We start from the raw sequence: 25,280 nt of genomic DNA on the forward strand, positions 1-25,280 counted from the left end.
AGTATGTTGAACAGCCCTACCCACTTCTTTCCCTTTAGCTCTGCCGCCTAGATGGGTACGTACCCTGTGCTATGACTGTCATGAAATAGATGTTTCCAACTGCCCGCCCTTTCATATCTCTCTGTGCTGTGCTTAGTCGCTCAGTCCTATCCGACTATTTGTGACCTCTGTCCATGGGGATTCTCCAAGCGAGATACTGGAGTGGATTGCCGTGCCTTCCTCCAGGGGATCTTCCCAACCCTGGGATCGAACCCAGGTCTCCCTCATTGTAGGCAGATTCTGTACTGTCTGAACCACCAGGGAAGCCCTTTCATTATCAACCGACAGTGAGCTCGTTTTCCAAATCCTCTGCCTTGTGAATGACAATACAAGTCCCAGTTCACAGAAATCCCAGTTTGATGTTAGCTGTAAAAGCCTTTTCTGACCTTGCTAGGCATAACAATTCCTCCCTTATTTACCTTCATACACTTTGTATCTTTGGTATGTATGTTCATGCGTGCTTAGTCCTGTTGGACTCTTTGCAACCCCATGGACTATAGCCTGCCAAGCTCCTCTATTCATGGGATTTCCCAGGCAAGAATACTGAAGTGGGCTGCCATTCCCTCCTCCAGGGTATCTTCCTGACCCAGGGATAGAACCCTCTTTTTTGACTCCTGCAGTGGTAGGTGGGTCCTTTACCACTAGAGCCACCTGGGAAGAACAGATTTTGCTATAAAACGCTGTTTATCCATTTGTCCTCCAGATTAAGCTCTAGGAGAGAGATCTACCTTTATCCATCTTTGTACCTGAAGCTTTCAGCTTACTGCCCAGTTCAAAGTAAATGCTTAATAATGTTAAGTGAACTGAATGGGTGGAACCCATATGATGTCCCAGTTGAAGAGGAACACAGGAAATCATGAACTTATTCATTTTCAGTCATGAAATTAGAATTAAATAAGGATAGCTCAGTTGGTAAAGAATCTGCCTGCAATGCAGGAGACCCGGTTCAATTTTTGGGTTGGGAAGATCCCCTGGAGAAGTAATAGGCTATGCACTCCAGTATTCTTGGGCTTCCCTTGTGGTTCAGCTGGTAAAGAATCTGCCTGCAATGTGGGAGACCTGGGTTCGATCCCTGGATTGGGAAGTTCCCCTGGAGAAGTGATAGGCTACCCACTCCTATACAGTCCATGGGGTCTCAAAGTGTCGGACACAACTAAGTGACTTTCACTTGCTTCACTAAGGACTACTATCTTTGCAATGTCAATGGAATATAAACCTACTGTGTTCTTAGCACATAAAGCCTTTAGAGTTTAAAATCCAGTTGAGGCAAGTAGTGTGCTCATTAGAAAGTTAAATACAAAGCAACTTAGTTTACTTTAAACATCAAGGTGAGAGGTTGACCAATACTTTGGGAATTCAAAGGCGTGGCCATAACCCTTGGTAACATCCAGAGAGGGCTTTCCGAATAAGGTGTGACTCAGGCTGGACTAAAAAATTCCTGAGCACTATTTAGCAAAAGGAATAACCGGAAAAGGGCATGTGGGGGACAGAGTAGGAGGTAAATTCTTAGGTCAGGTAGGCGATGAGGGAGATTAAAAGGGGGGATGAGGAGGGGAGAGCCTGAGCTCTGAGGCGCCTGAGCTGAAGGCAGTGGGAATTGTGGATCTTCTGAAGGTTTCTAAGCTTGTGCCTTTGTGACAGATGGAATGAGGTTGCAAGTGTTCTGTCAGGGAGATGCATCTCCATACAGATGCATCTGTTAACTATAGAATAGGCTGCATCAGGAGCCACTTTAAAAATTATTTTGAAAATGCCTCCTTGAAGTCAGGCACTGTACTAGGTGCTGGTAAACCCACAAAGAATAGGACATGGCCCCTGCCCTCAAGGAACAGCTGCCTAGTGGAAATGCCACCATCTTGGAAGTGTCCTAGAAGAGGCTGGAAAAGGCAGTGGGACTCTGCCAGAGATGGGGCACCCTTTCACCCTGAGTTTCCCTGTGAATGAGGGTTTGGCCTAGGCAAAGCAAGAGAAATGCAAATGAACACTTGTATAGAAAAGAATTTTTAAAAGTGGGAATAAGCATTTCCGGGACTTAGTGACTGCTTGGAAGAAAGAAATGAAAAGGGAGCACTCAAAAATTTAAAGTTTTAATTGTATGAAACTGGGAGAATGAGCTAGGTGAATGGAAGATAGGGGAACGGAGTTGAATTAAAGACACGATGAGTCTAAGGTGATAGGAGAACAACTGAAAAGAATGAACTAGTAGGCTGGAGGAGATACTTAGTCAGTGGCCAGGCAGCAGCTGGTGGAGCCATGAGAACACATGAGGTTTCTGAGGAGAGAGAAGCAGATTAGGCCTCTTGGGAGCCCTAGAGTTAGAAAGTCTGTAGAGGAGGAAAAGGACGTGAAGGCTGACACACGTCGAGAAAAATCACCATAGCTGCACCCAAGGCCCATCGAACTGTAAGGGAAGCGCCGAAGGACTGTTTATAGCAGATAGAATAATGTCAACCTCAAAGGGCGGATAATGTTCTTCAGACATCCTAACTGTCCTCATATGGTGCTACTGAACATTCCCTCTGCAAATGTATTGTTTCCTGTGTGCAAGGCACTGTTCTAGGCACTGGAGGCACAGCAGTGAACAAAATGGACAAAACTCTCGCCATGGAATTCTCCAGACAAGAATACTGGAATGGGTAGCCATTCCCTTCTCCAGAAGATCTTCCCCGACCCAGGGATCAAACCCAGGTCTCCTGCATTGCAGGAAGATTCTTTACCATCTAAGTCACCAGGGGAGCCCCAAACTCTCTCATGGTGCCTATATTCTGGAATGTGGCCTATAAACAATATACAAAAGCAAAATATATAGAATGAGAGGTGGTGATAGATGCTTCAGAATAAAATAAGGCAGGAAAGGAGACTTCCCTAGTGGCTCAGCGGTTAAGAATCCGTCTTGCAATACAGGGGATGCGGGTTTGATCCCTGGTCATGGAGCTAAGATCCTGCATGCCGAGGAGCAACTAAAGCCCGGCACTGCAACTACTGAGCCTCAGTTGCTCCAGAGCCTGCACACCACAACTAGAGCCTGTGGGCCACAACGGAAGATCCCTCATGGCACAACTAAGACCCAATGCAGCCAAATAAATAATTTTCAACAAATAAGGCAGGAAAGGAAAAAGGAAACGTTAGGACCATCAGGAGTGGTTTGCAGTCTTCAAGAGGGTAGCCAGAGAAGGCTCATGAAGAGGACCATACATGCGTGTAAGTGAACATCTGACTTTGGTGAAGAACATTCCAGAAAAAGGCAACAGCGAGAGCAAAGGTCCTGAGCTTCTGAAGTCTGCTTGGAGTGTTTGAGCAGCAGCAGGAAGTCAGTGTGGCTGGGTAAAGTAATTGAGGAGAGTAGAGGATATGAGGTCAGGGAGGTAATAGCAGGGATGGGGGTGAAGATGAGAGGGACACCATGGAGGGCTTTAGGCCATTTTAAAATCTTTAGCTGCTACTATGATTGAAGTAATGTGGAAGAGACTGGCTGTTTACCAAACTGTTTCCTCTTCATCCTGTGATGCAGCTGGACTACATTTCCCAGCATCCCCCCTCTCAGGATATGGCAATGTGACAGAGCTTGGGCCAGATGATGTCCACTACTTCCAGTACTGGCCATGCAAACCTGCCACAGGTCATTCTCCAAGCTCTTGTTCTTTCTATGGCAACCCTGGGAGCCGTGTAGCACAGATGGCAAGTCACAAGATGGAAGGAGCCCAGGGTCCTGTTGAAGAGCCACTCCTTGAACAGGACACCCTTCTTGAACTTTTCCTGTGTGTGAGAAATGAAGTTCTGTTGATTGTTGTATGCCACTGATATATTGGGGCTTATTTCTTAGAGAAGTAGCATTACCTTAATATAGATGGGGAGCCATTTGAAGGTTTTAAGCAGAAAAGTGACATGCCTAAGATCTTAAAAGGGTCACATTAGGGACTTCTGTGGTGACCCAGTGGCTCAGACTCCATGTTCTTAATGCAGGGGGCCCAGGTTCCATCCCTGATCAGGGAACTAGATCCTACATGTTGCAACTAAAGATTAAAGATCCTGTGTGCTGCAACAAAGACCTGGTTCAGCCAAATAAATAGGTTTTAAAAAAATAAAATAATGTTCTGTACAAAAAGTAGTATTAGTCACCCAGTCATGTTCAAATCTTTGTGATTCCCATGGACTGTAGCCTGCCAGGCTTCTCTGTCCATGGGGTTCTCCAGGCAAGAATAGTGGTATGGTTAGCCATTCCCTTCTCCAGGGGATCTCCCTGATCCGGGGATCAAACCAGGGTCTCTTGCATTTCAGGCGGATTCTTTAACATCTGAGTCATGGAAAAGTATGTTACTATCAATTAGAAAAAAAAAAATCAAGCCAACCTTTGAAAAAAAGGGGTCACATGAAATTGAAGAGGGTAATATTAGAAACAAGCCACTCATTTAGGTGACTTTTACAACAATACAGATGATGATGGCTTGGTCCAGGGTGATAACAGTAGAAATTCTGAGAAGTGTCAGATTGTGTGTATATTTTGAAAGCAGTTTAAAGGTGTTTCCTGATGGTTTGGAAATGAGATGGAGAGAAAGAGGAGTCAAGGATGGTTCCAGGTTTGAGTAAGTAGAAATATGGAGCTGCCATTTACAAGAATAGAAAAGACCTTGTGGGGAGCAAGTCAGTATTGAGAGATCTTTTTTTGGGGACGTGTTGAGATGCCTATTAGAAATTCAAATGGAGTTGTCAAGTAGGCAGTTGGCGATCACAGTGTTCTGGACTAGAGAGATACATTTGGGAGTAACTGGTTTATGTGTGGTATGAACCATGAGGTTTGATTAGAAGAGACCCAAGACTGAGTCCTGCAATTCTAGTGTTTAGAGATGGTGATGATGTTGGTGGTGGAGGGGTGTTGATGAGAATGAATTAGCAAAGGAAACTGAGAAGAAAAGCCAGTGAAAGAGGAGAGCATAGTGTTCCAGAAGGCAAATGAGGAAGTGTTTCCAGGAGAAATCACATATGTTACATGCTAACAGAGGGGTGAGGACTCATTGACCATTGGCTTTACCAATGTGAAGATCAGGTTTGGTGTTGTAGTGGAAGGGTTCAAGAGAAAATGGGAAGCAAAACATTGGAAACCCTTTTAGGGAGTTTACTAAAGGGGAACAGAGTGGGCAGAGAGCCCAAGAGAGGTTTTGTTTTATTTTTTTCATGTTTTTAAATGGAAGAAATAGCAGTTATATTAAGGAAAAATGCCAGCATGTTTGTTACTGATGGAAAGCCTCTAAGAGAGAGAATCAAATTGATGATGAAGGGAGAAGGGAGAGTTGCTGGAGCAATGTCCTTGACTAGGTGAGGTGGGAGGGGACCCAGTACAACAGGGGAAGAGTTGGACTTTGCTTAGAGCTAGGAGAAGGCAATGGCACCCCACGCCAGTACTCTTGCCTGGAAAATCCCATGGATAGAGGAGCCTGGTAGGCTGCAGTCCATGGGGTCACTAAGAGTCAGACACAACTAAGCAACTTCACTTTCACTTTTCACTTTCATGCATTGGAGAAGGAAATGGCAACCCACTCCAGTGTTCTTGCCTGGAGAATCCCAGGGACGGGGGAGCCTGGTGGGCTGCCATCTATGGAGTCGCACAGAGTTGGACACGACTGGAGTGACTTAGCAGCAGCAGCAGCAGCAGCAGCAAGCAATTCTTTTATATTAACAAGGAGAGAATCTAGATCTGCTGGTCTGTTTCTAGGTGAGTGGTAGGGGTGGTCATGAGAACTTAGAGTTCTCTTTCAATTGCTACTATGTTCCCAGTGAAATAGGAAGCTGGGTCATCAGGAGGCACTGGGGAAGCCTCCCACCCAAAGGAGAAGATGTGAAATAGCCATTCAGCAGAGAGAGCAGATGAGGGGAACATAGTATGAGCTCCAGGCAATATTAAGGACCCTCTTGAGAACTGAGATAATGTTGAGGTGAAACTGGGTAATATGGCATGTGATTTTTCTCTAGGCAAGCTTAGTGGCGTGGGGAACTCCCTAGTGATCCTAATGCAGGGCCCCTGGGTTCAACCCCTTGTTAGGGAACTAGATCCTACAAGTAAGAGTCTGAACACTGAAAACTAAAGCTCCTGCATGCCTCAACTAAGATCGAAGATCCTAGGTACCGCAACTGAGACCTAGAGCAGCCAAAAAAAAGTTTAGCGTCATGGTGGAGAGTTCGATCTGGCCAGTTAATAAAGTGGAAGATGTGCAAAGGCGCTGAAGGGTACTTGCAAGAGAGTCGTGATATTCAGGATGGATCGTGGAATCTAGGCTGGAGGGGAAGGGAATGAGGATGTGAGGACAGGAAGGGACAATGAAAACCCAGCAAGAAATTGCAGGATTGGTGGGGTTGAAGGATTATCGGACTCAGGGAAAGACAGGAGATGGTATATAGTTGGAGAGTAGAAATGATGGGGTGGGGTGCAGTTATTAATGGCAAACTCTAGGGTAAATTGGGGGGGGCGGTCAGTGGCTGAGCAGGGTTAAAGGACAAGGAGAGCGACTAGGGTATGGGAAAGATCATTTATGTGGGTACTGAAATCACCAAGAATTAGGACATAGCTCACCCTTGGCTTGATCAATGATGATCGAGGAACTTACTTTTTAGCCCTCCAACCATTTCAGTCTGAAAACCGCTTCAGTGAAGAAAAATACCCTCCCCTAGGATAGCCTAAATCAAAGCAAGATGTCCAGAAAAGCTTTCCAATTGGAAGGCTGGGTACTTTTTCTGAAATACGTATAGTCTGGCTTTTATTGAATGTGCAATATTGTGCATTTTAAATAGAGACCTGTCCATGGTCTCTCTAGCAGACCCTCCTTAGTGACTCTCTTCATCTATAATTTGTGAACCCTTGATTTTACCTATACTTTGAGCCTGGAACCTCTGTTTTACCTGTAGCTTGAGCTTGTGTCTCCTCTCTTTGAATATCTAATAAGTACTAACAAGATACTCTATTTCAAGGGGGTATGGTATGCAGAAGAAATTGAGCCAGTGTTTGTAGGGCTAAGACAATAGAAAGCCTTATTTGTGAAACTCAGGAAGAGAAACTCCCCCTACCACACGCACCTTGTCTTACAACCTCCTGCAGGAACTTGTATAGCCTCAGACCCAAACCACCATTTGGAACAGCAGGGCCAGGCTAGCAGGTCCAAGTCAGGAAATGCACTAAGGAAGAAGGTCTAAGGCTTGAATCAAAACAGAGGGACTAAGGAGAAAAATTGGCAAAAAGGAACATTTAAGGAGAGGCCTTTGGCTGGAATTCATTTCTCTCCCCTTATCCTTGTCCAGAGGAGTCTGAGCAGAGAAGAAAACACATGTCTCCTTTGGTATATGGCCTTACTTTGAAGTTTTAAATTAGATAAATAGAAGCGTGGCGAGGCATCTCTCAGTGTGCTGCTCATTTCCTTCTGTTTCTACTTTTCTGCATCACCCCTCTTCTCTGTTTTCCGCCCTCCACCTTCCTCTTCAGCCCCGTTTTGTTCTCTTCCACCTCTTTTCCGGTTCTAGTTCTCTTTCCTTCCTTCTCTCTCTCTTGATCCTGGTCCTTCTGAGAGCGTATGTTCTTGTGCTGGAAGGGAGGTGAGGTGTGGTGATGTGTGGTGGTGAGGATGCAAAGTTACGGGCCAGAATAATGCTTCTCATCTGGGTGCCGTGCTCCCAAGCGATTCTCCAGGGGAAGGCTATGCCGTCAGCGTGAGACAATTCTAGTTTTTCCTTAGGTGCAGCTTTTCTCCTCCCCTCCATAAAGACAGTATCCCACAGAAAGCTGAATGCTGCAGAGTGGTGTTGGCAAGGGTCGTATGATTCTCTCTACTGTGAAAGGGTAGCTCAAATAGAACTTCCTGTGAGTATAGGAGAGAAAAACTTTCAATAAGATGTAGCTTGCCTTATGAGCTCTTCTATCGGCACCTAGATACTTTGGTTAGTTTTTTAAATCGTCAACTGTTGATAATAGGTAACTTATAAGAGTTAGTGGCTTATGGATAATATTTTACTCTGGAAAACATAAACCACTGTACCTTCTTTAAGGATCTCTCTCTGGTTAGACAGAGGCTCATAGGAAATACTTAATGAATGTTAAATGAATACATGGATGGATGGATGAGCCTTGGTGCATGGAAAGATAAGGGCTGGGCCTCAGAGAAATTTGATCCTTACACCTCATCCCTCCTGGGCTTCCCTGGTGCCTCAGATGGTAAAGAATCTGCTTGCCTTGCAGGAGACTCGGGTTCGATCCCTGGCTCAAGAAGATCCCCTGGAAGAGGGATCAGCTACCCACTCCAGTATTCTTGCCTGGAGAATCCCATGAACAGAGGAGCCCGGTGGGCTACAGTCCATGGCGTCGTAAAGAGTCAGAGGTGACTTTCACTTTCCTTCCTCATGGACTTCCTCCTTCCCACTCTACACAGCAGAAGGTTGGGATTCCCATGGAGGCCAGAGAAGGAGAAGGAGCTCCTCCCTCTGCAGAGGCAGCCCCTCATGCCTCCCGCACAGCACGGAGACGGCAGCTCTAGTGACAGCCGTGTCCTGCTAGTCTCTGTCTTTTGAGCCACTTGTAGGAAGCCCAGGGGCCTCTGGTAGCTCTGGAGGTGCCACTCTTAGGGTTTCACTCAGCCCAGTTGGAGGTAGAGAAGAACAGGGCAAGAAGAAAGAGGGTTGAGGTAGCTGTGGCTGGTCCCCCACTCCCAACCCACAGCCTCCTGGAATCATTCCCAAGACCCTAGAACCTGAACCCAGGGCGGTCCCAGGAAGGCAGTAGATGAATGCCGTCACCGTACCTATGAGTGGGGCCAGCTGGGGCCCAGTGGAGGCTGCCAGAGTGCTGAGGAGCGAGAGGGATTGTGGCCCAGAGGGGTTCTCTCTTTCCCACTCTCCGTAGGTGAACGAATCCCTCCAACTGAGGTCACGGGTGCAAGGGATGGAGTCTTCACTCAGAGAGGTTTTTTTTCCTAGGCCAAAAAGGAATGCAGTTGTTTGTACTTTAATTCACAGAGCACACTCACAGGTTCCAGCCAACATTTGTGAGGTGCTTATTACGGGCCGGGCACTCTTCCAAACAATTACACGCATTAATGCTCTTTTAACCCTCACAACAACCTCCGAGAGGTCAGTGCTGCCATAGTCCCCATTTGATGCATGAGGATTTTGAGGCCCAGCAAAGTGAAGTCACTTACCCATGGTCACATCGTGAGGAGGCAAGGCCAGAATCCCAAGCCAGATAGCCAGGCAACAGAGCCCGTGTTTTTACCACTACATCATGTCAACAGGCAGTACCCATAAAACGAGGCAACCAACATGGCTTGGAGAGGTTAACCAAGTGAATTTCCCCAGGAGATTCAGCTAGCTGAACAGGCAATGCCCTTGAACCCAGATGGTCTGAAGCCAGAGCCTGTTCTTGGTCCACTTGGCTCGAGTTACTTAAGGGTGGCTCACAGCCCAGCAGCGTTGGCGTCACCCAGAGCATGTGAGAAATGCAGTCTCAGGTCTGCCCAGATGCTCTGAATCAGAATCTACATGTTAACAAGATCCCTAGGGAAGTATTTGCACATTAAAGTTTTAGGAAGGACCATATAGATCACATCACCCACAAATGGGGAAGTGACATGTTCAACTACACAGGTACACTTGGGAACGCTGGCTTTTCCAAATGTAGCTCCCTCTCTCTCTCCCTCTGATCATCCAAAAGTTCTAAGAGGCTGGGGTGTGAGCGTCCTTCCAAACTGAAAGTGTATGCTACTTGGCCCAAAGAGAAAAGAGGGGTTCCTTCAGGTCCAAGGAAAGAACAGGGTCCTAAGTACATCCCAGGATCATTCATTGCAATCAGCCTAGGGACATCTTGGGAGCAACAGTTCCGATGACACAGATGTCCTGTGACTCTGAAGTTCTAGCTGTTTTCTCAAGTCCTAGAAATAAGTTTGAAATATTCTCTAGCTCTATCTTCTTCAACACTAATCTCATGGGATATGTTTTGAGTGTATGTGTATGTACATGCAGAAAAATTTGCAAAAATTTGAATGTGTGTTTGAATGTATGTGTATAAACATGAATGACTCACCACTGTATTAGCAATCACATAATATTAGAAAGCAATTCTAGACTTGCAGAAAATGTGGGCCAGCAGTCAGCTCCGCTTACCATAAAGAACAGGGGCTGAGAACTGGCAACCTCCAGGCTCACTTTGGTCTGCAGATACCTTTGTTTGCTCACTAAGTTTTGGCCTATACTGTACTTTGTTGGGGAAGAGGCAATGGCAACCCACTCCAGTACTCTTGCCAGGCAAATCCCATGGATGGAGGAGCCTGGTAGGCTGCAGTCCATGGGGTCGCAAAGAATTGGACACGACTGAGCGACTTCACTTTCACTTTTCACTTTCATGCACTGGAGAAGGAAATGGTAACCCACTCCAGTGTTCTTGCCTGGAGAATCCCAGGGACGGGGGAGCCTGGTGGGCTGCCGTCTATGGGGTCACACAGAGTCGGACACAACTGAAGTGACTTAGCAGCAGCAGTACTTTGTCGGGCTTCCCTGGTGGCTCAGATGGTAAAGGATTGTCCTGTGATGCAGGAGACTCGGGTTCAGTCTCTGGGTTGGGAAGATCCCCTGGAAAAGGGAATGGCAACGCACTGCAGTAGTCTTGCCTGGAGAATTCCAAGAACTGAGGAGCCTGGAGGGCTACAGTCCATAGGTTCACAAAGAATCAGACACGACTGACCAACTATCACTTTCACACTATAGATTTTTACGAAGTGGGGGGTGGGGGTGTTTGTGATATAAAAATTCAGATTTTTGTTTTTTCTTGAAAAATCAGATTATCTGGCAATGCCAGGCCTGCGTTGCAGCATGGCAACCATTAATGAAACTTTAATTGAAACATTCACTTTTTCATTGCCACAATCCCCATCACTCCCTGCTGTCTCTTCAGTGCTGAACCGTGTCAGCCCAGCCGTTGTTTTATGAATAATAGGGATGAGAGAAAAATTAGCCATTTCTTATATCTGTGACACACAGACTCTTTACTCCTTTATAACACCTGCAGATGTTTGAGTTTGAATCCCTGGTTTGGATATAAGTTGGCACAGCTCCTCTGGGATCTACGCACTCCTCCAAATATAACATGATATTCTGGCTGCCTTATGAGCCGATTTGGAGGAATAATTTCTTAGGGATGTGGTGCATGAATATTTATTGAGCTCCTATTGCATTCTCAGACCTGCGCTTCCCACTGTAGGAATTCAGAGGCATACAAAAAAGTTTAGTATTGGTTGAAGAAATAAGACTTAAACCTATGAAACAATTAGGGAACTTATGTTATCAAAGAGAGGTTATGAGCAAGGCAAGATGTGCCTGGACAGGAAGGTGTTGTGAGTGTCGTTGTTTAGTCTCTAAATTGTGTCTGACTCTTTGCAACCCCATGGACTATAATCCTCCAGGCTCCTCTGTCCATGGAATTCTCCAAGCAAAAATACTGGAGTGGGTTGCCATTTCTTTCTCTAGGGGACCTTCCTGACCCAGGGATTGAACCCGTGTCTCCTGCATTGCAGACGGATTCTTAATGCTGAGTCACCGGGGAAGCCTCAGTTGTGAGTGTATCTGGATGATTAGGCAGGATTTAGAGTGTCAGGAAGAAGGGAGCAGAGGAGGATGAATAAGTCATGGGGAAGGATAGCTGAGGTTTGACCAGAGCAGAAGATTTGAGCTGGAGAAAAGGAAGCAGAGAGCTCCCAATTAAGGAGGAGAGAGTAATCAGGTGAGATGGGTAAGAGATGGAAAGTTCATGCAGGATCAGCCATGCCAAAATGAGTGGATTTAGGGTAAACTAGAACCTGAGAATGCATCAGGAACTGGCTGCTGTTTCCAGAATGTGTCATGCTGTCTCACACAGACTCTGTCTCTTTCTAGGATCCCTGCCTCATCCGCCTTGGCCAGCCCACTTGTACTCATCCTCTGTGACTCAGCACACACCCCAGGTCTTCCGGGACAGCTTCCCAGAAGGAGTGAGGGAGTTCTGCCTTTGTGCCCTCAAGACAGGAGCACCCCAGTCTTGAGCTTTGAATGTTGCCTGGAAGGAGAGGTTATGTGATTTGGAAATTTACCCGTTTGACTCCAAAAACTATAAACCCCTGAATGGGATGCTGTGTTTTTTTTCACTGTGACTCCAAAGCCTTCAACAGTGTTTGGCACTTACCGAGTGCTCAATGTGTGTTTTTGAATGAATGAATGAACTAGCAGGAGATTGTTGCAGTGGCCCAGGCAAGAGATGATAAAGTGGACTAGGGTGGGATCTGTGGGCTTGGAAATGAACTCAAGTATGTAAAGAATATTTCAAAGAAAGAAACTGGGGTGATGTGGTGCCAAATAGACGATGGTGACCGCAGATCCCAGAAGAACTAGAACCAAGGTACAGGAGGAAAATGGTGATCCTGACAGCACAGGAAAGCTGGGATGGGGGGCTGGAGGGAATTTTATTCCTATGTCTGCAGAGCAGAAAGATTCTCCAAGATCCGGGTGCCCTGTGCCCTCCCTTACCTGAGCTGTCCTTTTTGTTCTCTGTCTTTCTGCTGCTCCTGGAACTCCAGTCATTTCAGGATCAAGGAAATGAAGGTCAGAAGGAAAAGAATAGAGAGTGAGACTCTTGTTTCAAAGCTTGTTTCTTGTTATATTTTTCCTGATGCAACAAAAGCTTTAGAGGCAGATATAAATATGAAAAAGGACAGCTGTGGCTAGACTGGGTGGATGTGACCCATATTAAAGCACCAGAAGGAAAACTAGAGAAGGGGGAGGTAGGGTGGGGTAGGGGTTTGGGGAGCAGAACCCTTGACGCCGACTTTGCTGAGGTGGAGTGGGCGTGACTCCGTCTGTTTGGCATCGCAGCCATTCCTTTTATTTGCTGTAAGCTGCATATTGCTGTTGATGTGCAAAACCTGCTAAAACTGCAACCAGACCAGAGCCTGCCTAAATGAGGAGAAAAATCATCACTCCAGGGCTTCATGCTGGGAAATGAAAGAGAAGAAACTAAACGTCTGTACAAAGTAATTGTTTGAGATGGGGAAGCAAAAATTAAATGTTCCCAGCTTCTCGAATCCTTCTGACCCGTCTTGTACATGACAGCCCGGACTCGGTTGCCATGGCTCCCTGGCTGGTCCCATCACACCTAGCCCTCCCTGTTTTCAAATCGCTGTCACGAAGCAGCCAGCTTGACCTTTTAAAAATGTAAATGGGATCACAGCACTTCCCTATTTAAAATGCTAAGGTTCCCATTACACTTAAAAGCTTAAATCCATTCACATGGCTTCCCAGGCCCTGCCTGGCTTGGGCCCTGCCCACTTCTACATATGTCCTCCTGCCAACATCCCCACTTTCCCACTGATCTTCCTCCCTTTCTCTACACTGACTCGTTAGGCTTCTTACTCAGGGCGAAGCCTCCGTCTTACACCCATTTGTTCCCTTAGTCTGCACAACTTTCCCCATCCTTTATCTGAGTTCTGTGAGTTTTTCCTTCAGGTCTTCACTTCTCTGACCTTTCAGAGATATTAAAATCTCTCTGTGCCAGAGATTGCCAGTAGACCCCCAGCATCCCTTCTTCCCTTCTGCTAAGGCAAAGCATCTAACTTTGTTTTGGGCCCATGGCTATGCGGAGTGGAGGCTTCATTTCCCAGGCTCCTTTGCAACTGGGTGTGGCTATCGTTATTCAGTCTCTAAGTCATGTCCCACTCTTTGCAACTCCATAGACTGCAGCACACGTGGCTCCTCTGCCTTCCACTATCTCCTGGAGTTTGTTCAAATTCATGTTCATTGAGTTGGTGATGCTATCTAACCATCTCATCCTCTGCCACCCCTTCTTTTGCCTTCAATCTTTCCCAGCATTAGGGTCTTTTCCAATGAGTTGACTCATCGCATCAGGTGACCAAAGTATTAGAGCTTCAGCTTCAGCAACAGTCCTTCCAATGAATATTGAGGGTTGATTTCCTTTAGAATTGACTGGTTTGATCTTCTTGCAGTCCAAAGGACTCTCAAGAGTCCTCCAGCACCACAATTTGAAAGCATCAATTCTTTAGTGCTTAGCTTTCTTTCTGGTCCAACTGTCACATCCATACATGACTACTGGAAAAACCATAGCTTTGACTAAATATAGGTGTGGCTAATGAGGTATAAACAGAGGCTTGTCCTAAGAGTAATAAAGAAAATCTGTGAGTTAACATTTTGAGACAATCAAAAAGTTGCTTCAGAATATCTTGTTCTGGGAATTCCCTGATGGTCCAATGGTTAGAACTCTGCACTTCCACTGCCTGGGGTCAGGAGTTCTACCCTTGGTCAGTGAGCTAAGAGCTTGCAAGCTGAGTGGTGTGGTCCCAAAAAAAAAAAAAAAAATTGCTGTATTAAGTCCAGAGGTCTCCTGTTCAGAATGTGATATCTTACCCTGGAACTTCTTCATTACAGATCTCTGTGTGATATACCAAGTGACAACCCCAGTATAAAAAATTATTCAACAGTGGGCAACTAATAAGTCTTTTTCTTGTGTTATCACTTTTCTACTTTCAGCCCAAGTTAGAATACAAGTTAATATTTGTTGAAAGTTAACTTATAACTGCCTCTAAATTTGCTGAGGACCAGCCAAGCACTTGATGCATTTGGGTTCATTTTATACTGACACTATCTGGATGAGGTTGGCATTATCATAATTTCCACTTTACAGATCTGAAAACTGAGGCCCAGCAGAGTTAAGCAATGTGCCCAAGGGCTCATAGTCAGAGCAGTGACTTGGGTCCAAACCTATGTGAGCACTTACCCACTATGAGACTTCGCCTCCTCTGTGCTAACCTGATTTTCAGTTTATTACTGGCACTCATACATGCAAAAGAACTTTCTCTTTAAAATTCTCTCTCTGAGTTGCTGGTCCCTGTCATGACAAAATCTCCTTCTCTGCTGTCTTTCTCTCATGGTGACATTTACTAACTTATTTCTGTTCTCTCTTTTCTTTGACACCACATGTCAAGTTCGCTAGGACTCTGGTTCCCACTTGATCTTTGCTCTCTGGCCGTGGTACTCTGAGGTCTAACTGCGCTGTGCTTTTGTCTCTCTCATACACCAGTCCTAAGAGTCAACCCCAAGTCATCTGTACCTACAATGACATTTCCTCAGACATGGAGAAGACAGGCCTACATGAGGGAGCTTTCCAGAAAACACTTAAAAAAATGACCACAGAAGCTCCATAGAGTCCAAGCAGAGGCCAAGTATGTAGGTAAAGGAACTCAGTGTTAGAGGATGTTTTAAACAATGTTTTGATTATTTCTCAGCAGGAAATCTAGAAACTAGATTAGAAATTAGGTTTTACATTTCCACTGTGTCACTAATTTATTCTTAATATTGAAGAGGTTACTTTTCATTTTTTATGAATATCCTCCTCTGAAGTCAAGCCCACAGTGCTTGTGGAGGACAAGCAGGCAAGGAGACCACAGAAAGGTTTCCCTGAGTCAAGAATACAGACTGGATTGGATATGGAAGGGCAGAATTTCATGTACTTCCTTGTGCCCCTTAACCAGATTACTTGGTTTCTGGGTCTCTGGGGCAGACCACCTGTGGACATCAAGCTGGCTGGATTTGAGTCATGTACCTGAACAGGTGGTGCTGATGCAAGTCAGCAAAGATCTGACAGAGGGCCTCACTCTCCCCTTTGGCCATCAGCTGCATGAGGCTCTCGCTGGGCTGGGAAGCTTGGGGTTTCTTCTGTACTAACTAGATAGAGCAAAGAAAAACAAAGCCAGGTTGTTAAGGTCTTAGCATCTCTGCACAGTTTCCTAATATCATGGTCTAGACCCTAAAGTGTTAGAACCTAAAGTGTTCCATCAGACAAAGCCATGTCAGCAGCTCAGAGAGGCAATTCTGAGGCTATATCTGTTTTGATCTCTATTGTTATAAATTTCCTTTGATGTCCTAAGAATAATATTGTTAAAACATAATTTAGTGTAGATAAGCTATTCTTAACATACCTTACTATGTTATTGAACAGTCTATTAATATAAACTTTAATAAAACTTACTGTACTTGGTTTTATATTTAAATAGAGGGGGTTAAATGTTTATTGTAGAAATTTAATGTTTTTCAAATTCATTTCTCTAAGAAATATCCTGTGTTGGGGTGCTTTTTATGCCAAAGTAAAATTGCCTCTTTTCTTGTTGCCTGTGATGCCCCTCGGATGTTCTAGTTGTGCAGGTGTGTGTGTGCACATGGCTCAGTCATGTTAGACTCTGAGGCCCCATGGACTGTAGCCCACCAGCCTCCTCCATCCATAGACTCTTCCGGGCAAGAATACTGGAGTGGGTTGCCATTTCCTCCTCCAGGGGGTCTTCCTGACCCAGGGATCAAACCCATATCTCTTGCATCTCCCACACTGGCAGGCAGATTCTTTACCACTGCACCACCTGGGATGTCCCCTAGTTGTGCACGCTGCTCATGTTCATTTAATATTAATATTTACTGAATATCAACTACTTACCAGGCACCGGGGAATCTCAGTGAAAAAAACAGATAAAAATCTCAGCCATTGTGGAGCTTATGTTGTTGCTCACGTCAGGCTTCAGTTCATTAGACTCCAAGGCCTGAGGCAAAAAGGCCCAGGTGGCTTCCCTGATTTCTATCAAATATTTAAAGAAGTAGTAACATCAATTCTTCAAAAACTCAGAAACAGAGGAGGAGGGAACATTTTTTAAATTACTCAATAAGGCAAGTAGTATTCTGATACCAAAACCAGACTATCGCAAGAACACTACAGACCAATCTCTCTAATGAACATAGGTGAAAAACTCTTTTAACAAAATGCTAGCAAACCAAATCAAACTATATAGAAAAGATCATATACATCGTAATGTAATGGAATTTATTGCAGGAACACAAGCCCGGTTTAACATCTAAGAATTAGTAACATAATACATGGGCAAAAAAAATATATATATAAATATATATATATATGGGCTTCCCTGTTGGCTCAGTGGTAAAGAATCTGCCTGCCAGTGCAGGAGACCTGGGTCGGGAAGATCCCCTGAAGAAGAAAATGGCAACCCATTCCAGTATTCTTGCCTGGGGAATCCTATGGACATGGACAAAGGAGTCTGGCTGGCAACAGTCCATGGGGTTGCAAAGAACTGGACACAACTTAGCAACTAAACAACAACAATATACTATATTAATAGAATAAAGAACAAACAACATGATCATCTTAGTAGACAGAGAAAAAGCATTTGCCAAAATCTAATACCCATGCATGATAAAAACTCTTAATAAACAAGGAATAGAAAGGAATTTCCTCTATCTTATAAAGGGCATCTACAAAAATCCCATAGTTAATATCATACTTAGTGAAAGACTGGATATTTTCCCCCTAATACCCGGAATGAGGCAAGGATGTCTGCTTTTGTTACTTTTATTAAACATTGTACTGAAGGTTCTAACTAATGCGATCAGCAATAAACAAATAAATGGATCCAAATGAGAAATGAAATTAAGCTGTATTTATTTACAGATAATAAGAATGTATGCATATATGTAGAAAATCCTAAGGAATCCATGAAAACTACTACAGCTAATAAAACAATACACAAAAATCGACTATTTCTATATACTTTCAATAAGTGTACAAAATTAAGACAACACAATTCCATTGACAATAATATCAACAACAATCAATACTTAGGAATATATTAAACAAAAGAAGTGCAGAACTTATAAACTGAAGGCTGCAAACATTGCTAAGGGAAATTAAATTAGATTGAATAAATGGAAAGACTTTGTATACATATGTACTGAAAGACTCAATATTGTCAAGATGTCAATTTTCCCCAGATTGTTGTATAACTTCAACATGTCCTTATCAAAATTCTAGCAGGTTTGTTTGTGTTTTTTTTGCAGAAATTGGCAAGTTGATTCTAAAATTTACATGGAAATGCAGAGGATCTGGAATTGGCTATTCCAAAACAACTTGAGAAAGAGCAAAATTGGAAGATTTACAACACCCAATTTCAAATATTAAAATTCAAAAGTTTCAAAAAACTTACTATAAAGCTTCATTTATCAAGACATTGTGGTACTGGCACAAGAATAGGCAAACAGATCAATGGAGCAGAACTGAGAAGCCAGAACTAAATCCTTAGGTTTATGGTTCAATGCCAAGACAATTCAACGTGGGAAGGATAGTCTTATAACAAATGGTACTAGAACAGTTATAACATTCACATGCCAAAAAAAATTTACTTAAAAGTGTACCCTTACCTCACGTCATACGAAAATATTTACTCAGGGATCAAAGACCTACATGTAAGAGCTAAGTCTAGGGACTTCCCTGGTGGTCCAGTGATTAAGACTCTCTGTTTCAAATGGCAGAGGCTCGTATTCAGTCCTTGGCTGGGGAACTAAGATCCCACATGCCACGTGATGTGGCCAAAAAAAATTTTTTTTTTAAAAAAAGAAGTCTATACAACTTCTTGAAGAAAATATAGGATAACACCTTTGTGACTTTGGGTTGAACAAAAAGTTTTTAGATACACCACTAAAAGTCAGATCTATTAAAGAAAAAATTGATAAACTGCACTTCATTAAAATTTAAAACTTTGCTCCTTAGAAAACATCATTAAGAAAATAAAAAGACAACTCACAGACTGTGAAAAAACATTTACAAGTCATATATCTGATAAAGGACTTGTATCCATAATATGCAAAGAGCTCTTACAACTCAATTAGAAAAATTTTTTTAAATAAGCAAAAGATTTGAATAGAAATTTCACCGCGAATATATGTAAATGGTTAACAAGTCTATGAAAAGTTCCTTGACAGGAAATCCTAATTAAAAACACAACATATCCCCTAGAATGGCTTTAGTTAAGAAGATAATATCATTGTTGGTGAAGATGTGGAGAAAGCGAAACCCTCTCACATTCCTGGTGGAAATGTAAATGGTACAGTCACTTTGGAAAAAGGTTTGCCTGTTTAAACACAAACTTACCATATGACTCACCAATTCAAAATTCTTGGAATCTACCCACAACAAATGAAAATATACCCTAACATACATCTATACAAAAACTTGTACACAAATGTTCACAGCAGCATTATTCATAATAGGTCCAAATGAAATAATCCAAAGGTCTCCCAGGTGGTGCAGCAGTAAAGAATCTGCCTGCTGATACAGGAGATGCAGATTCAATACCTGGGCCAGGAAGATCCCCTGGAGGAGGAAAGAGCAACCCACTCCAGTATTCTTGCCTGGAAAATTTCATGGACAGAGGAGCCTGGTGGGATGCAGTCCGTGGGGTCTCAAAGAGTTGGACAGGACTGAGCGTGCATGCACGAAAATGATCCAAATGTCCATCAGCTGGTGACTAGACAAACAAAATGTGGTCTATCCATGCAGTGGAATACTATTCAGCAATAAAAAGGAAGAGATTGTTGATAATCTGTGACTCTAACAGAGAGTTGGCCTCATGCTATGATATGAATGAACTTGAAAACCCTTACGCTAAGAGAAAGAAGCCAGACACAAAACACTATATATTATAGGATTCCATGTATGTGAAATGTTTCAGAAATATGAGTAGAGTTTGAAGACAGATCAGTGGTTGCCTAGGGCAGAAAGTACAAACAGAATGACTGCAAATGGGCATGAGGGAATTTTTTAGGGTGATATTGTGGTGATGGTTGCAGAACTCTATACATTTACTGAAAATGCTGAACTGTAGACTTGAGTGAATTTTAATCAAAAAAGTGATTAGAAAAGGCCTAAGGCAGGGATCGCCTTCCCAGGGTGCTGCCATATCAGCTTACCAAAGCTCTACAGCTCAGCTCTGGCCTTGGCTGGAGGAGGCCATAGTGTCCACTTACCTGTGAGTCTCCTGAGGGACTGCAGCTACTCTTGGGTACCAGGCAGTGAGTGACAAGAATCCTGGGGTCTTTGGTGGTGATGGACAGGCCCTTCTGCAGAATTTGAATGAGCCGGATCCAGAAGTGGAAGACAGTCTCAGGGTGGTCGGGGTGGAGTTTTAGATAGTATATCTTCTCTGTGACTGTCCTCAACCGCAGGACACGTTGAAGGCGGTCAGAGACCTGGAGCTCCACAAACTTCAATGGGAGAATCCTGAAGATGCAAGGGAAGACACACATTGACAACACACATGGTCCAACCCTGTCTTCATTAAAATGAAGAGTGTCTCCTTTAGGACCAAGGCTTTGTGGGTGGGTAGAAGTGAATGGTTAGCCCAGTGATTCTCAAACTTTAGGGAGATCAGATTCACCTGGGGAGCTTGGTTAAAATGCAGACACCTGAAGATACTCCCAAAGATTCAGATTCAGTAGGTCTGGGGTTGGGCCCTGGAATCTGCATTTTAACCTCCACCTATCCTGCTATGATTCTCATGCTGGTGTTCCCTGAATCCTGCTTGAGAAGGGGCAGCCTGGGAGTAAGGTAGCTGGCATCATAGGGATTTTTAATTTTCTTCTTGATAGAACAACAGGAGCTGGGTCCCACTGTCCAGCTTGTCCATTAAGGCCTCAATTACTCTTCCCAAAGGAGCTAAAGTTCAGGGAGCTGGCTTTGGATCTGGGATTAGCCAGCTGAACTGGGATACACTTGCTATAGGGGCTGCTTAGAACATAATGGAGAGGTTTATTATTGAAGCAACATGGAGCAATGAAAGGTTAACTTGGGCTTCTGGGAATATCTAGAGATTCTTGAGATATCCTGCAAATTACTTGAAGAGGCTCAAGCATCTAAAAGGGCCACTGCACACTGCTGTATTCAAAATGGATAACCAGCAAGGGTATAGCATATGGAACAATACTCAGTGTTATGCGCCAGCCTGGATGGGAGGAGGATATGGGGGGAGAATGGATACAAGTTATATGTATGGCTGAGTCACTTTGCTGTTCACTTGAAACTACTACAACATTGTTAATCGGTTATACCCCAATACAAAATAAAAAGTTGGAAATCTGAAAAAATAAAAGGGCCATTGCATCCTAGACAAGCATAATATTACAGTTCCAAGAAAGACTTCATTCAACTCACTTTACCAGTAGGAAAACTGAAATGCATCAAGTAACTTGGGACTCAAAAATTGTTTTGAGTCTGCTGCTGCTGCTGCTAAGTCGCCTCAGTCGTATCCGACTCTGCGCGACCCCATAGATGGCAGCCTACAAGGCTCCACCGTCCCTGGGATTCTCCCGGCAAGAACACTGGAGTGGGTTGCCATTTCCTTTTCCAATGCATGAAAGTGAAAAGTGAAAGTGAAGTCTCTCAGTCTTTTCCGACTCCTAGCGACTCCATGGACTGCAGCCTACCAGGCTCCTCTGTCCATGAGATTCTCCAGGCAAGAGTACTGGAGTGGGGTGCCATTGCCTTCTCTGGTTTTGAGTCTAGTCAGTTGCATAAGGTCTAAAACCTGCATCTCCCAACCAGCGCTTCATCTCCTAGACCCGTTGGCTTCTTTGTCCCTTCCCCCGAGTAGAGAGACTTCCTAAGAATTCAGTGCAGTGAATGCAATAAGAAGGAAAGTGGGGATGTAGACTGGCCCTCCTTCCTGTTCATGTTACGTGCCTCCCACTTTGCCCTACTTCAGAATGCTCACCTCTTCAGGATGATCTTGGGGGCTGTGGATGGTTTGTTCCATGTCTGGTTCTGCCCGTGGTGCCATTTGACACTGGCCATGAGGAGGATGTTGGGAAGAGGCAGGCAGGGCACGGAGGAGGTCACCCCCAGGGCCATGGTGTTGCAGGCTTTGTAGATGTCTATCCAGTTCCTGCCCTTTCTGACCTGCAAAGCAGTCCCCCAGGCACAGTCTGAGCGTTTGGCAGGAGCAGCAGCATGTTTCACGAGAGAGCTTCTCAAACTCGGCACTGTTCACATTTGGGGCTGGATAATTCTTTGTTTGGGGGCAGTGGGCTCTCCTGTATGTTGTAAGATGTTTAACAGCATCCATGGCCTCTGCCCAATAAGATGCGGATAGCAGTGACCACCCCAACCCCACCCCCAAATTGTGACAATCCAAAACGCTTCATCCAGACATGGCCAGTGGCTTCAGACATGGCTCCACTGCTGGTGGGGGCAAAGTCATCACTTGTTTGGAACCACAGTTAAACCTATATTGGTTAAACAACTGTAACAGTGTTTACTTTGCCTATTGTGGGTTGACCAAAAAGTTCATTTGGGTTTTTTAAGCTGAAATGGAAAAATAGAATGAACTTTTTGACTAACCCAATGTTAGCAATTGCCCACAAGAGTCTCCTGACGTGTCACACTTCCACGGATCCTCCCCAGACTGCTTCCTGGCTTTTATTTAAAAAACCTGCCCTTTGGCATTTTCTTGAGGGGCCCTATTATCTCCTGCATCTGTTTTTCACTGTCAGGCCCCTGTAACCCCCAAGTGCTGCTTATTCTGGGTCCCATCTGGCCTAAGGAGAGCCCAGGCAAGGAAACAAAATGCACCGAGTGCTCCTGTGCTGAGGCCTTTGCTTCCCATGTTTCATGGAACAGCCAGGTCAGTCCCACCTCTTTTACAACAGAGAAAACTAGTGCACAGGTCACCTGCTCCATGATACCCCCTGACGAGAAAAAAGTGGACCAGACTCCGAGCCTAGATCTCTCTGGGTACCCGACTTCTATTCTTTCATCCATCAGCATTTCTGCTCTAAAGCCCTAAATAGCATCTCATTTTACTGCCTCTTTGTTCATCTGCTTTGAACTGACAGCCTGGAGGATGAAGTAAACTAAGGGATTCAGAGATCAAACCCTCCCCTCAGAGCAGAGAACCCTTGACCTCTCTCCCCAGAGTGACTGCAGGAGAAAGCCTATCTGGGGCTCTGCAACGCCAGGGTCAGGTGTGGGTAGCCTTGCCTTTGGTTCCTCTCTTTGCCTCGGTTGTCACTCCACTCCAGTTCCAGGGACAGACTCTCCGTCACATTGTGGGAAGAGATTTAGAGGAATCAAGGAGTGCCATTCGGAGCGGCCCAAGAGTACCTGGACAAAGTTGCTTTCAAACACCACTGATTCAGGAAACAGGTTGAATTCTGGAGAATGAACCATCTGGCCGAGCAGTCCCTCCTCCACACCCAGGCCCACTCCAGGATTTGGTTCCCCATCCACAGGAAAGAGGCCCCTGAATTCTTCCCAGGCATTCAGGGAAGGGAAGGTTGGATAGGATCTTGTGACTTTTACTGTCTTCTTCGATTTGTTCCAAGTCTTTCTATGTGGAACTGATGACAACATTTCCGCACATACTCAGGGGCCTGCTGCGCATTTGTCCTGGGTCCTCTTTCTTCCCTCCTGGCCTTGGGCAGCCAGCCAAGGCCTGGGGCCACCAATCAGCTCACAATGATGAATGGATGACATCATGAAAAACCAGGGCAGGCCTGCAGGAAAGGGAAATGAAGAGGAGCCTCCCTTTTCCTCCAGAGTGCTTTCACAGCTTACTGCGTGCCCTGACAGGCCCCAGCCGCCTTGGGACCTGAGGACACAGCTCCCCTAGGACTTGCTGACCCAGGCACAAAGCAGAGAAGGAAGGCTGTTAGGAAGCTCCTTCCGCTGTTAAGAGGAAAGTCCCCTCCCTGCCTTTCAAGCCTCCCTTACTCCAAATGTGACCTACCCCCAAAGAGTTTTAAGGGCAGTGGTTGATTTAAAACAGCTTTCCTGAGCTCTGTACCATGTGGGCCCCATGTGCCCTGGTCTATCTGCAGTAGCCTCTGCTGGTTCTGGGAGAAGCTGCAGGACTGTAGGTGCCTGCTCTATACTTTGCTACCACTGGCTGGCTACTTCTGTGGGGCTAATTTCCCTAAGGAAGTCAAACTGAAGAACAGTAGGAATAAGTGGTTTCTTACCCAGAGGCTGGCTGGGTGGGGGTGCCAGCTGAAAGGAATGGAATCCCAGTGAGCCGCTCGCTAGATCAACACGCCCTGCTGCTTCTCAGAGAGTGAGTCTGCCTCATCCCTGAGCCAGAGGAAAAGAGAGCCCACATCTTGGGGCAGCTAGATAAGAGGCAAAGAACCCAGCAGAATGACCACCACTCCTACTGACCACTACCACTATTTCAGGGAGAAATCCTTTTCTAGTTTGAACAAAATTCCAGACTCTATTAACCACCAAGGTAAATTCCCTCATCAAGGTCAAATGCAATCAATTTAGAAAAGCAATATGACAACCAAAATATGCAAAGTAGAAGTGGGGAGGTTTATTTCTGTATTTCATTATCAAGCCAGGGAGAAGGCTGAAAGGTCACGAGGCTTTCCTTTGCTGATTCCATCACCCCCCTCTGGCTGTTTCTATTATACTCCGGCTCTATAGGCTGTCTCGTGGGCACAATTTCTACCCTCACGTTCCTTGTTTTCCATTTTTTACCATGTGAGGAAATGTCTTCTCTGGTAACATTCTCTAGGGATGGGGTCAGAGACCACATCCGGTGGTTTACATTTCCCTGGAAACAACACGCAGTAAAAAGTGATAATAATTAGTACACTGATACAATGCTTTTCACAGCTAAAGCTTACATGCTGCAGTAAAGCTTAGATGCATGGTTTGGATACATTTGACCATTGGGTCTCTAATAACAGAGCATCTGGTTTTTAGCTGGCATGAGTTTGTGGAATAAAGATTGTGTTTCCTGGCCTCTCTCTCGGCTAGCTAAGGCTATAGGGCAAAAATGATGCAAGATCAGGAGTTGGACGAAATTTCTATATGGAATCATCATGGGAAGGGGGCATGCTCTATTTTCACTCATTTTCCCCTTCAGACTGGAATATAGACTTGATGGCTGAAGCTTGAGCATCCCTATGGGGCCATGTATTGACGTGCTAAGGATGGTAGCATAGCAAGATAAAAGGGCTCCAGTTCCTTGAGGATCATAAAATTATACTAGTCTTGGACTCTTACCTTGAACTTCTTCTAAGTATGAAAGAAATAAAGGTTTCTTTGATTTTGAATCAGGCTTAAAACTAGCTGATAGAACTATATAAAATGCCTATATACTCCTCTGGACTAATTTTACAGGAAGTTATGGTACTATTTACCAATAATTCTAAGTAATGAAGAAAATAGGCTTAACTTTACAATAAAATTGGACCTTAAGAATGACAAGCAAGTAACTTTTGGGAAAAGTTGTTTAAAATATATTCTAGTAACATTCACTGGTTTTGTTGTTATGTGTATACACTGTTGTTGATGTTGTCACAATTATTGACTTTTGCACATTTACTGATGAGCACTTTGGTGA

At 44.6% G+C, this 25,280-nt stretch overlaps 1 protein-coding gene and 1 long non-coding RNA gene across 2 annotated transcripts; one reads left to right on the forward strand and one right to left on the reverse strand.

The window, feature by feature from the left end:
• LOC108635836 lies at positions 8,356 to 12,222 on the forward strand. The gene is made up of 2 exons (XR_001917955.1): positions 8,356 to 8,396; positions 11,938 to 12,222. It is a non-coding gene; the product is annotated as an uncharacterized LOC108635836 (long non-coding RNA).
• Positions 14,151 to 23,415, reverse strand: FAM71F1 (family with sequence similarity 71 member F1). The gene is made up of 4 exons (XM_018046965.1): positions 23,036 to 23,415; positions 21,648 to 21,832; positions 19,906 to 20,158; positions 14,151 to 15,771 (listed from the first exon to the last, which is right to left on the reverse strand). Exons 1-4 carry the CDS (start codon positions 23,282 to 23,284, stop codon positions 15,622 to 15,624), a joined length of 837 nt encoding a protein of 278 aa, XP_017902454.1. The 5' UTR covers positions 23,285 to 23,415; the 3' UTR covers positions 14,151 to 15,621.

Source organism: Capra hircus, chromosome 4 (genome assembly GCF_001704415.2).
Source record: "Capra hircus breed San Clemente chromosome 4, ASM170441v1, whole genome shotgun sequence".
Classification (NCBI taxonomy): domain Eukaryota; kingdom Metazoa; phylum Chordata; class Mammalia; order Artiodactyla; family Bovidae; genus Capra; species Capra hircus.